The sequence below is a fragment of the Etheostoma cragini genome, chromosome 14 (assembly GCF_013103735.1).
Source record: "Etheostoma cragini isolate CJK2018 chromosome 14, CSU_Ecrag_1.0, whole genome shotgun sequence".
NCBI lineage: Eukaryota > Metazoa > Chordata > Actinopteri > Perciformes > Percidae > Etheostoma > Etheostoma cragini.
In genome coordinates, this window is record NC_048420.1 from 3,449,887 (window position 1) to 3,462,455 (window position 12,569).

At 41.8% G+C, this 12,569-nt stretch overlaps 1 protein-coding gene across 4 annotated transcripts in view; it reads left to right on the forward strand.

The window, feature by feature from the left end:
* fam49al (family with sequence similarity 49 member A, like) overlaps positions 1–12,272 on the forward strand; it is a 32,388-nt gene extending 20,116 nt beyond the window's left edge. For 3 of the 4 annotated variants that reach the window (XM_034891971.1, XM_034891972.1, XM_034891974.1), the window contains 9 exons: positions 2,990–3,111; positions 5,378–5,483; positions 8,366–8,502; positions 8,603–8,680; positions 8,936–9,052; positions 9,679–9,758; positions 9,964–10,090; positions 10,942–11,012; positions 11,164–12,268. In XM_034891971.1, coding sequence (XP_034747862.1) covers positions 2,990–3,111; positions 5,378–5,483; positions 8,366–8,502; positions 8,603–8,680; positions 8,936–9,052; positions 9,679–9,758; positions 9,964–10,090; positions 10,942–11,012; positions 11,164–11,227 — 902 coding nt within the window. In that variant the 3' untranslated portion in view covers positions 11,228–12,268. Of the gene's footprint in view, positions 1–2,989; positions 3,112–5,377; positions 5,484–8,365; positions 8,503–8,602; positions 8,681–8,935; positions 9,053–9,678; positions 9,759–9,963; positions 10,091–10,941; positions 11,013–11,163 lie in introns of all 4 variants that reach the window. The other variant, XM_034891973.1, reaches the window with a different exon arrangement.
* The last annotated feature ends 297 nt before the right edge of the window (positions 12,273–12,569 follow it).

Here is a 12,569-nt window from a genome sequence, read left to right on the forward strand (position 1 = left end):
GGTCAATAAAACTAATTTATGTAACAATTAAAACATTTTGCCAGAATGGTTAACATCAGTCCGTGCTAGCAGCTTTGTGAGGCGGTTGTTGAGCTAAATGCTAACAGCATGCTAGCACCTCTAGCTGACTCTAGCAGGAGACACTGTGTGTTTCCCATGGTCAGCATCTTCGTTTAACATGTTAGCATTTTTGCTAACTAGCTAAAACACACACTGCTATCATGGCTAAAAGTCCATACTAAACACAATTTGTTTTACTGTATATTACAAGTATGTCAAAAATAATTCTTAGAATTTAACCCTTGTGTTGTCTTCCAGTCAAAATTTTAAATCAACCCTTTTGTTGACGCTTTTTATCGACGTCTTTACCTTTTTCTCACGTTTTTGTCCTTTTTTCAACACTTTTGATGCTTTTTTTCAATGTTGGCTACTTTATTGACGTTTTCAACATTACTTACCGCTAACTTGTTCCCTTTAGTTTTACAGTTATTTTTTTAGGAAATAATACCTAAAGTTTGAGTTAGAAAAGGAGAAATTAGGAATTATTGAGACTAAAATGAAAGGAAAGTATGTTGAGGAATAATCACACAATGGAATATATCAAGTTTTACTCAATACTATTTAAAATTCAATTCAAATTATTTTTCTCAAATTATATAAAATTAAATAAGACGCCCCAAAATTAATGAAAGTAGAGATTTGTAATCGCCAAAGAGCGTTGTGTGGAATCAATCATGTTATTCTGGGTAATTAAAAAGAACATTAATATAGTAAAACGAGTCAATTTGACCAGAGGACAACATGATGGTTAAGATTATGAGTTTCAATGAATTGTCAAGATGGAGATGTTTTGCCGTGCACCCCAACATGTTCCTCAGCCACTTCCCCCTCTGTAACAGCTGGCTTCCTGCTCCTCTTCCTTTACTAACTGTCGGTTAGAGTGGGAGTGGGAGAGCTCACTGCTGGCAAGAGATGTCAGCTGTCATAAAGGCTGAATTTCCCACTTCACTTATTATGCGATTCACTTTACTTCAAAAGCAAGTGGAATGAGTCAGACCCCAGCATGGCAGCTTTAGACACTTCTTCCCTCCCCAGCCACCCTGTGCCATATGTGAGCTCTCCTTCTTAACCCAGAGACACAGCCACCTCTGTCACACAGCTCAAAGTTTGGTTTAAACTCTACACTGAGCTATCATTAAACGATTTATGGTTGAATTATCGTACCATATTAAAACCCTTAGGATTAGGGGCAAATACGATGACAAAAATTTGGATAATTTCTGATTCAAAGTTCCTATTTTATATTTAAAACATGATGCTTTGATTAATTGAAATATCTTTTTTTTTACTTTTGAATCTACAGACAAGAGTTGGGTAGCTTAACTTAGGATAAAGACTGGAATCAAGGGGAAACAGCTAGCGTGGCTCTGCTCAAATGCAACAAAATCCACTTAGCCTATCAGCATCTCTAAAGCTCGCTATACACATTATATCTCATGTGTAAATCATGCACATAGTGTGAAAAGCAGTCACTGCTCCCTTTAAGTAATAGTCCAGTACATAAGCCCCATTAAAACCTTTCAGGCATGAGTGACAGAGCCAGGCTAGCTGTTTCCTCCTGCTTCCAGTCCTTATGCTACGCTAATCTCAGATTTAATGTACATATATGAGTGGTATAGACTATTTCTTTCATGCTATGAGCATATGCTGTTTATTTAATTGTTACTGTACGTAGTAAACAGAAGATGTTGTTTACTAGAGAAATGCCGGAGCACATCACTAAAATGGCAGTGCTTGCTGTGCTTATTACGCCAGCCGGTGTGCAAGAAGCAAATATCCCATGATTACTGTTTCTCTGCAGGGAGGCAATGCCTAAGGGTGTAAAAATAATCATTGGTGCTACCGCATGTAGAGAGCTGCCCACTCTCACTTTATACCTGAGTCACACACTGAGACGCATGGTTAAAAGAAAAAAAACAGTGATGACTCAAGAGGACACATCCTAAATTGTGTTTCTCTAACACTTAATCCCTCCTGTATGCATGCAGCACGCCACATGGGCAGCCAAAGCAGAAGTGTGACTGGGAGGTGGCCGGCGGGAAAAACACAGAATTTACAGTATGCATGCTCCTCGGGGTGTATGAGCAGAACAGAGAAAGAGAAAGAGAAAAAGAAAGAGTGAGCATGCAGAGAGGTTGTCCTCCTTGCTGCTTGTTTGTTTTAACATTTCTCACAATTAAACCTCAAGGGCAAAAAAAATATCTCTACCCATCTATAGACATGGAGAGAGCGAAAATAAGATGGATAAGACATATAACATTAATCTGATGGGACAATCACACCTAGCGATATCCAGGCCTGTATAAATCTCTATTGAATTAACATTTGAGATGATTTAGGAGTCAGACACTTTGTTCAAGTGGTGCTATCCGGGCCTTTTTACTGCGACTGGAAACCATCAAAATGTTAAACTATCAGTTGTCACATCCAATACTTCCCTACGGTGAAACTGACTTGTCATCTTCTGGCCTTTATTGAGTGACTACACATTGTAATCAAACCTCACTGTGTGACAGAGCGTGGCTTCCAGGTCTCTTGTTATAATTCTGTGATGGGTAAATTACATCATTCATTTACAGGCCAGATTCTGGACATAGATGGGTGCAATGTCCATGAGCGCTAATGGTGCAATGCAGTAATTTCCACTTGTAGGGACATTTTTCTCTAATTGCAGTCAAATGTAGCAAGTAATTAGTCATCTTAGATATTTATCTGGCCTTCTAGGATAACATCTTTTCAGCATTTCCTTCATCACTAACCTCCTCTCCTCAAATCTTCTAATTTTCTTCCCCCTCCACCCTCCACCCTCCCTGTCATCTGTTTTTCCGCAACCTCCCTTTAATAATTTCAAACATACCTGCCATCCCACTTTCACTTCCCACTCCCTCTTTTCCTCGTCCCTTCTGTACTTTCCTTCCTCCCCTCCCAGATGCCCAGCCCACGGAGGCAGAGACAGCAGTGTGGAACCAGGTCAGCGCCGTGCTGGAGGAGGCCCATGGGATCCTAGCCGAGCTGCAGTCTTATAATGGCGCGGGCCAGGAGATACGAGAAGTGAGCAAGGAGCAGTCAATAAGTGCTAAATATCAAAAAACTGTCGGGCAAGGACCCAGTATGTGATTTACATGGCCTGCCAGGGTGTAAACCTGAACCAGTAGCATCCCATGCAGTGTGAATATATAGGCAGAGACAGAAATATGTGAAGGTATTTATTCAAACAAACATTTCATGAAATATGTATGTTTTTTATGACCATGCTCTGGTAGAGGCATCAATATCACCTGTTAGAAAGTTGATATTGCAACCAGTTCCCTCTGCAGGAAAACACTGTTCAGTTGATTGCTCAGCTGTTGGCATAGTACTGAAATTGTTTTCCACTCCTTGTTTCCTAACCATATATATATATGCACCACTGTATACACACACACATACATATATATATATATATATATATATATATATGTGTGTGTGTGTATACAGTGGTGCTCATGAGTTTACATGCCCATGCTTAAGTTGACTAAAAAGAGGAATAAAAAAAGAATCTTTTGTAATTAGATCTTAATGCCTTAATTAAAAAAAGGAAGAATCCAACCTTTAATGACACAAATTTTCTCTGTGAATGAACAATAAATTGTAAATACATAAAGTCTCTTCCTTATAATACAGGGGGCATAAGTAGACATACCCCTATGTTAAATTCCCATAGAGGCAGGCTCATTTTTATTATTAAAGGCCAGTTATTTCATGGATCAGGATACTATTCACCCTGATGAAGTTCCCCCCCGGGCTATTTTAATTCCAAAGGCCAAGGGAACTTTATCAGGATGCATAGTATCCTGGATCCATGAAAGGAAGAACATTGATTTATTTACAATACATTATTCCTTCACAAATAAAATTGGTGTCCTTAAAAGGTTGGATTTTTCCTTTTTTTTACTTGAGGCATTAAGATCTATTTACAAAAGAGGATTTTTTTATTCCTCTTTTAGTCAACTTAAGCATGGGCATGTAAACTTATGAGCACCACTGTCTGTGTGTATTTCAACACGTGCCCCTGCTGAGGATTCCTGAAGTCAGTCCCTAACCGTAGCTGCAGTGAGGCCGTTGCTGACATATAGAGATGTTTAATGCCTATTTAATCCCACCAGGGAGAACAGTTCACAAAATGACAAGAGCAGACAGTACATGAATCCATCTGTTTTAAGGAGGTGATTATCAGAGGAGCATTAAAGGATCATTTTGGCATAATTCTGTATTGTCAACAAATCCCATGAAGAGACCAAAACTAACAATGAATTGATCCCACTAAGCCTAAAATACAGTGGCTCAATCCTGTGTGCCATAGACCTCCATAATTGTTCAAAGAAGTGTTAAAAATACATCAATACGTCACACCATTACAGTAAGTGACATGTTCCTTCATTACGATTAATATGGTGACACATAATGTAATAATCCATGGCTGAAAATAGTCCCTAAAAAATGCTCTGTTTAATCCTGCTGGAGTAGGATTTGCTAAAACTGTAAGTGAGCCATTTTTCAACAGGAAACTATTATTTATAGACAGGAATTGGGCTTGGTTCCAGAGAAATTATAGAAATAGTTTCTTTTGGCACTAAGAATTATATAGACTTTGGGCCTGTGTCCGTCTAGCCTTTTTTTCTGGCAGAAAAGCGCTGTCAGGGCGCTGGGGATCTCAGCACTTTGAAGCGCTAGCCTCGGGTTTTGCAGCTAGGTCGCTAACTTAACAGCAAGTTAACAGGTGCAACACCAGCAACATTCAGTGTCCAGTCCAATCTGCTCCCACTACTGGGCGCAGATTATTAGAAATGAGAAAAAAAGTTCTCCAAAGTCCTGTCAGTTGTTTCTTCTTTTGCAATTGGGACAAAAATCATAAAAAAACAAACAAAAACAAAACACAAAGACGATCACCAGCGGAAATGGTCCACTCCTGTTGCTCCTTTCTCCAAAGAGACGGACAAGAGGCCAGAACAGAGCCTCTGATTGGTCGAGAGAGCACCCATAATGTTGGGTAACATTTCTTGGGGACACCTGCGCTTTTATTTTACTTTGTTGTAGCCACAGTACATGCTCTTTGAATCCAAATAATACTGTGATATGTTTTTTTGTTGATATTATGTGCCCTGTCAATAAAGTGTAATTACAGGTCTTTCACACGTACATTTTGGCTGAACTGAAATCACCATTAAAGTTGAAATTGAAAATTTTGAAGTGAAAATATAATGAAGGAGGATAGAAGAGATGGTAAGTCATTTTAAAGAGTAACATCTGTGCTTCCGCCTGTGTTTGTTGCCCACAGGCCATCCAGAACCCAGGCGACCTCGCTCTGCAAGAGAAGGCCTGGAATGCGGTCTGCCCCCTGGTAGCCAAACTGAAGCGCTTCTACGAGTTTTCCCTCAGACTGGGTGAGCATGGCTATCATATACAATCAGAGTAATTTCAGGTGATGTAACATACTTTCTGGTGGCCATATTGGACCTATAGAGGTGCTGACACCTCGGCCGTGGGACAGTCGGGCGAGGTTGGCGACTTGAGTCTGTTCGGTGTGTTCTGTGTTATCGTCAGCCGGAGGAGCCGTTGGCTTTCATTTTGGCCGATTTGACTTGTTGAATCGGCTGATCTGATTGGTGGAGGGCTAGCCCTTGACTAGCAAATCAGTGCACTTCAGTTAAAACGGAAATGACAAGGCAGATCGGCGTGGCCAACGCCTCTCAAAATCTGACGAAAAACTTTCAAACTGGCCTTTTGTCAATCAAAACAAAACAGATTCAACAACTTTATGGACTATTTCTCGCTTAAAATGTTTTCAAAGCACGTTTCGTGAACTATTTCGTAAATTACGAGATTGTATTCCAAACGAGCCGCCATCACGGTAGGTTTTGAAATCCGGGTAAGAAGCCAGACCCACGTGATGTTTCATATCCGGTTTACATTTTTTGGGCAACACAGTTTAGCCCCGCCTGCTGTTATGTGATGGAGACGTATCATGTCTCATATGGGTCTTGTATGGGTGTAAAAGGAAGGGAGGTCTGGTAAAGCTGTTGAGTCTTCATGTAGTCTCTGGTTTGCACATTTTGTGACAAAAAATACGTGTGAGGCGTATTTTGTGTTTGTAGTGCACACTTGTGTCCAGGATTGCTGACACTGTTAACACTAGCTGTTGCTTTGTGTTTTTGACAGCTACGCGACAGGCACAGGATGTGAGCCATGCGACTTGTATTCAATGTGACAAGACTGCCGCTGTAATACATTGTGACAATGACAGTGACAAGAAAGATATTTTAACACAGTGAACACATTGTTAATGTTTCATTGAACCTGAAAGAAGAAGGAGATTCATTTGAAGGTTACAAGAACAGCGATGGAGAAGCCACTCCATTTTGGCTTGCACCGCCACCACCATCGTGATTTTACATGCAATTTCAGTCCGGCAGCATTCCTTAACACTAACACACACTATGATGTCCTCCCAGCCATCTCTGCAGCATCCTGACCTAGCAGCCAGGCAGCCGTTGCTACGGAAACTGTGCTACACGGTCCTCCAGCACAAAGAGAGAGTAGAGAGAGGGAGAAGTATGAGTAGAGGAATATAATTGTGCTGCCGCCTCTGCTCTGCCCTCCGATAATACTTCATGTGCGTAGCCTACCATAGAAGGAGGGCTATCTAACAATTAATGAAAATGGAAAATATATCAGCGCTAATGTGTCAACAACATAACAGAGCTAACATATCTCTTGTTGGCATCGTCTTCCTGCTGAACTTGTGGAGAGAAAGGGATCAAATCTAAGTGACTAAGTAGAGAGTGCAAACTAGATACTTCCTGTTTATGCCCCTAGCACCATCTTTCTTTTTAGTTATTTATTTGACCATAGGAGACAACTAGAGGTTTAGAGGTTCCATGTACAGTACACAAACAGCTGCAGTGTCACTCTGTCCAATCTGTCGGTAGATACCCTCAGAAGTCCGTGCTCAGGATAGGGACCGTGCGCTCTGTGCAAACAGAAGGAGGGGAGTGGGGTTTCTGCCCTGGCGCTTTAGATGAAACACTTCATTGCTGTATTTATAGAAGGCCCTTATGCATTTTTAATGCACAGGAAGGGATGGGGCCTCAGGGGACTTTGCTTCTGAGGCATTCCTAGCACACAGAGCCTCTGAGGTCCAGCTCCGGTGGTGTCTGATTTGTTGGAGGCAGCAGAGTAGGGAAAAGGCTTAACATCTAAAGCATATGGGACACAAGGGGATACATATGGTCACTGATACAAAGTCCACAAGGATGCTTATGCTGTGGGATCGGTCGCAGCATTATTACTACGGAGTACCACATTCACTATGTGTTCATTTACTTTGAAATGTATTGTTAATGTGTGTGGCCATGGAGCTGCAGAACCTCTGCAGCCCACTTCCCATCTGTGCCTGAGGCTATTAGCTGCTACTAGCATTGCACACAAGAATCTCTAAATAAACTGTCAACGGTCATTGTGGGTAATGTAGGCGCCAGGTTCAGACACAAAGGAAGAATGCATGAAATAGTAAAAAAAATGAACTCTCTGGCTCCACTGCATTCTTTTTTAAACTGTCCATCGTGAATTCAGTGTTAAATCTGTGCAGTTCTCTTTAAGAGATCATCGAAGTCATTGTCATCTTTGCATTACATTACATGTCATTTAGCTAATGCTTTTATCCGAGAGACTTTAAATTGCTATGTATGTCAGAGGTTGTACACCTCTGGAGCAACTAGGGGTTAAGTGTCTTGCTGAGGGACACATTGGTTGGGAATCAAACCCTGATCTCCCACACCAAAAGGCACCATAGCGTGAACTTGTAGTGGTTGAGATATTTCAGTCTGGTCCGATTATTCAGCCATGCTTAAAACTCCACATTTAGAATTTAACATGATGTCGTTTCAAAGCTTCAGTGATTGGAATGTTACATCTCAGCCATAAGGGCCCTGTTTTATGGACCTGAACGCTGTTCTGACAGGGGAACCGATGGTCTGTTGTTCTGCCTGAGGCCAGATCCCACTGTCCTGGGTTCATTTTTAAAAGCCCAATGAGTGTCCACTTATATCCAGAAAGGAGGTGACAGAACTTGAGTGAAATGATTTCATCGGTTTGAACCCGTTTTAATCCTGCTGCTGCTGCATTTTGCTTTTAAATCTGGTGACATGAAAGAAACTTCAGATCCAGAGCCAGATTAGAGACAACCACAGCAGTCTGTACAATAGTAGCACGCCATGCAGATTCCAGTTTGTGCGGATACATTTCTGACATCTGAGTGTGTTTGCAGAGAACGCCTTGCGCAGCCTGCTGGAGGCGCTGACGAGCCCGCCCTACGCTCCCATGCAGCACCTGGAGAGAGAGCAGGCCCTGGCCAAACAGTTCGCTGAGATCCTTCATTTTACACTCAGCTTTGATGAACTGAAGGTGAAGAACATCATTTTTGCTCTAATTACAGCCATCAGAGGCTGACCTTTACTGTACTGGAAAATCAATATCATAAATCACATCCTCTCTGACCATGCAGATGACAAATCCAGCCATACAGAATGACTTCAGCTACTACAGGAGGACTATAAGTAGGAACAGGCTGAACAACCAGCAGGTGAGGCCCTGGAGGCACAATCTGTCTCTGTCTGTTTATGTTGCATGGCATCCATGTCTTTCTTTAATCAGTAACGACTGAAATAAAGCTGTTCCGTTATCCCTAACAACACAAAGAGATGTACAAGCAATATGCCATTTCCCATTTGGGTTATAAAAATAGAGCCACTGTCATTTTATTGACTGGATGACACAGTTGTTGGACTGAGTGTGATTGATGATTAATGCCACGTATCCGCTTTGTGTTGGCACACAGCTGGAAGCGGAGAACGAGGTCAACAATGAGATGGCCAATCGAATGTCCCTGTTCTACGCTGAAGCAACACCAATGCTGAAGACTCTGAGTAACGCCACCACCAAGTTTGTTTCAGAGGTACATTTCCAATTGTTCCAAGGACATATCCATGTAGAAGTCCACCGTTTCGAGACTTGGTCAACACAAAGACTGGGCCCTTTAAAACTGAGCTTCAACCCTCATGTTGTTTGGATTACTGTCATTGAACGCATCGTGCAAAAGTCTCATGAAATAGATTTAGAAGGCATCAACAGAAAAGAATCAAGGGAGCCTTAGCAAGTTAGTTCTTCCTCAGAGGATGAAGTCAGTGGTGGAGAAAGTATTCTAAACATTTACTAATTTACAAGTTGCAAAGTCCATGATGGTTTTGTCTCGTTTGGATATGTGTGGGTGACTCCCAAAGACGTGATGAAGCTAAATGAATTACACCTACAGTATATGACCATATAACCATGTCAAAGGAGTGTTTTACATTTTAAATATGTTTAATTGCCTTGCCTTCCTTACAGTGTTCTCGTGTACTTTGTCTCCACCTTGTGGTAGAACATTTTGTCCATTCAGTACATAAACTACAGAGGACAGTGCCAGGGCATTTATTAGTGAAGGAAGGGATGAACGTTCTCAGTGTTTCATTTCCTAACATTCTGGCAAAGAGGATTTTTTTCTGCTCTGATTTCTCTCTCTTTCTTCCGTCCGTCCTTCAGAATAAGACCTTGCCCATAGAGGACACCACAGACTGTCTGAGCACCATGGCCTGTGTGTGCCGCGTAATGCTGGAGACCCCGTGAGTACTTTCCAGACTTTCCCTTCCCTTCAATCCATTCCCCTCCTTCCTTGCTCGTCCTTCTCTCCAAAGGTCACAAGCATAGATTTATAATGAACAACCACTAATTCAATAAAATGAATCAAGCTAATTGGAAGGTAAACCATTTAGAAAGCAGCCATATTCTGACCCTGACACTACATGTCTTGTCCTGTCTCTGTCCCAGTGAGTACCGCTGCCGGTTCACCAACACAGACACCATGCTGTTCTGCATGCGGGTGATGGTGGGAGTCATCATTCTCTATGACCACGTTCACCCTGTTGGGGCTTTCGCCAAGACCTCCAAAATCGACGTGAGTACACACAAATCGTGAAATTGATGCGCATCTCTGTGAATTCTGTCTACACATCATTTGAAATGTTTATTTACTGACATTAGACACAGTACAATAGTTTTCTAGCCTAAATTGGCTATAAAATGGTATGCTTCTGTACCCAATAATGGACTTTTCCTTTTGAAATAGAGTGTTTAGAGTGCTGCAAGTGCTTGGGAGGTAGAGTACACACACATATGGACTTCATTCTGATAATACTGTACATCATCTCAGTGTGGGATGAGGTGATTCAACTTTGCAGTCAATTGAAGTGCGTGTGTGTGGGGGTGGGGGGTGGGGGGTTGATTCAATGCTTTTGTTCGGGTAACAAAACTCCCTATTAAAAATCAGCTTAAAAAGTCTAAAAGCATCACAGTCCAAAATCTAAAAACAGCACCGTCCCCATTAGCGTTGCTATTGGTCCATCGTTGAACCCAGTGGGGGGAACTCCCCCAACGCAAGTCTGAGGAGGAAGATGATTCAAGAAAGAGAAAGTTTTCTCTCTTTGTACTTTTTTTTCATGAAATGCTGAAAACATTTTCCTTTTTTAAGCTGTAAAAATTCTTCAAGTCAAACAGCCTGATGAGCCAAAATCTCACTTTGCTTTCACAACTGATGTCACCTGTGACAAGTATCAAGCCATGAAGGAACAACGCGTCTAATCTTATGAAGACCTTCTTATGTTTTCTCAAGTATGACACATGTTGAGCTTTACATACTTTTGTTTTGGTATGTTTTGAGTCAGTGCGTGGCCGCTGTAGCAGGAGATGAGGTGATTCTGAGGGTGCTGACCTTTACCTAACACCCTGTGTTGTCTTTGTGCCGGGCAGATGAAGGGCTGCATCAAGGTGCTGAAAGAGCAACCGTCCAACAGCGTGGAGGGACTTCTGAACGCACTGAGGTGTGTATGAATGTGTGTGTGTGTGTGTGTGTGTGTGTGTGTGTGTGTGTGTTTCAGCGACAGAGAAAGAGCTATGCCGAGACACAACGCACAAGGATTTCTAAGAGCATTCCGATTTCAACATCTCTCTGACCTTCTTCTTCTTCCTCAGGTATACAACACGGCATCTAAACGATGACAGCACCTCCAAACAAATCAGGGCCCTCCTGCAATGAGAAGGTGGAGAGACGGAGAAAAGGAGTGGAGAAAACAAGAAGACAAGGAGGAAACAAATGGCTGATAAACCTGTTTGTTTACAACGAACAAAGAATATCTCCAGGTTTTAAGGGAAACCTGATGATAATAAGAAGAGGAAAATAATTATATATATTGTCAGCTGTTCATCATTCTGTCTCTCATTTTGTAAAGTAAGAAAAGAGAAAGAAAAAAAAAGAAGCCAGAAAAGAAAATATAGATATATATTAAAAACAAAAGCAAAACACAAGCAGCAGATGGAAATTAAGTAGGATTAAAGAGGAAGCTATATTGCAAAATTTAAGGTCAGGAGTGAAGTTAACTGAAGGTGTACAAAAAAAAAAGGTTTGTGTTCCAGCAGTAGTCTGACGAGTATTTTTGCACACACACACAACACCATCTACTTTACCCTGAGATCTGATCCCAAACCGATTCCCACAGACTTTTACTGTGCCCCTCACAAGCTTTTGAGGTTGCAGATGTTGTGGTGTGGAGTGGTGGTCTCCTTCAGCTGCACTGATCTCCACCTGCAGGCCGTTCATGAAGCAATGTGATGGATGCCCTCCGGAGATTTGCTTCTACTGCATCGGTGCGGCTGAAGGAACACAGGCAACGGGACGAGTCGTCTTTTTCGGATCCATGTTTCGCCCTGATTTCTTCCTCATTGCCCATCACCCTCAATCCTATTCCCACAGACTCATCCATCTATGGAACATGTGGTTTTTCCTCGGCACTGACAAATTCCATCCAATGTGTGCCCTTACGCTGTAAATGTTCCAGCACAAAACATCTTGTGAATAGTCTGGCTTTACTTGAACAATGCCGTTCACTCTCTCTCTCCCCATGGTGCTAATGTGGTCTAGAGACCACAGTGCTATCTGGTTAGAGATCCATTTCTTCATCCCTTTTTTTGCACTAACATGTAAAATCTAAACTTCTGAGAACATCTGATTGCAGCTATGCTGTGATTTCCCATTAGTGTGCATACAGGGACAAATCCCATTCTACAGGAGCTGTAAAATGAAAAATAGCATAGAAAAACTACAGCACACTTACTTCTTCACCCAGTGCCAAAGCTAATTGGTTTTTGCTTTTATGACATCATCAAGCCAGGCTCGAGGAGGAGGGATTTGAGGAGATGAAATCTTGTAACATTGCTAATCATCATTCGAATTTCTTAAGTTCATAATGAGTTTATGAAACCGCCAAGACAACACAAAATGATGCACACAAAGTCAGAAGACCCCCACGCGTTTTAAGGGAGAGATCTAAGTGTTCCGGTGTAAATATGTGAGGTTTTTCTCAGGCATCGACGTGGTCAGC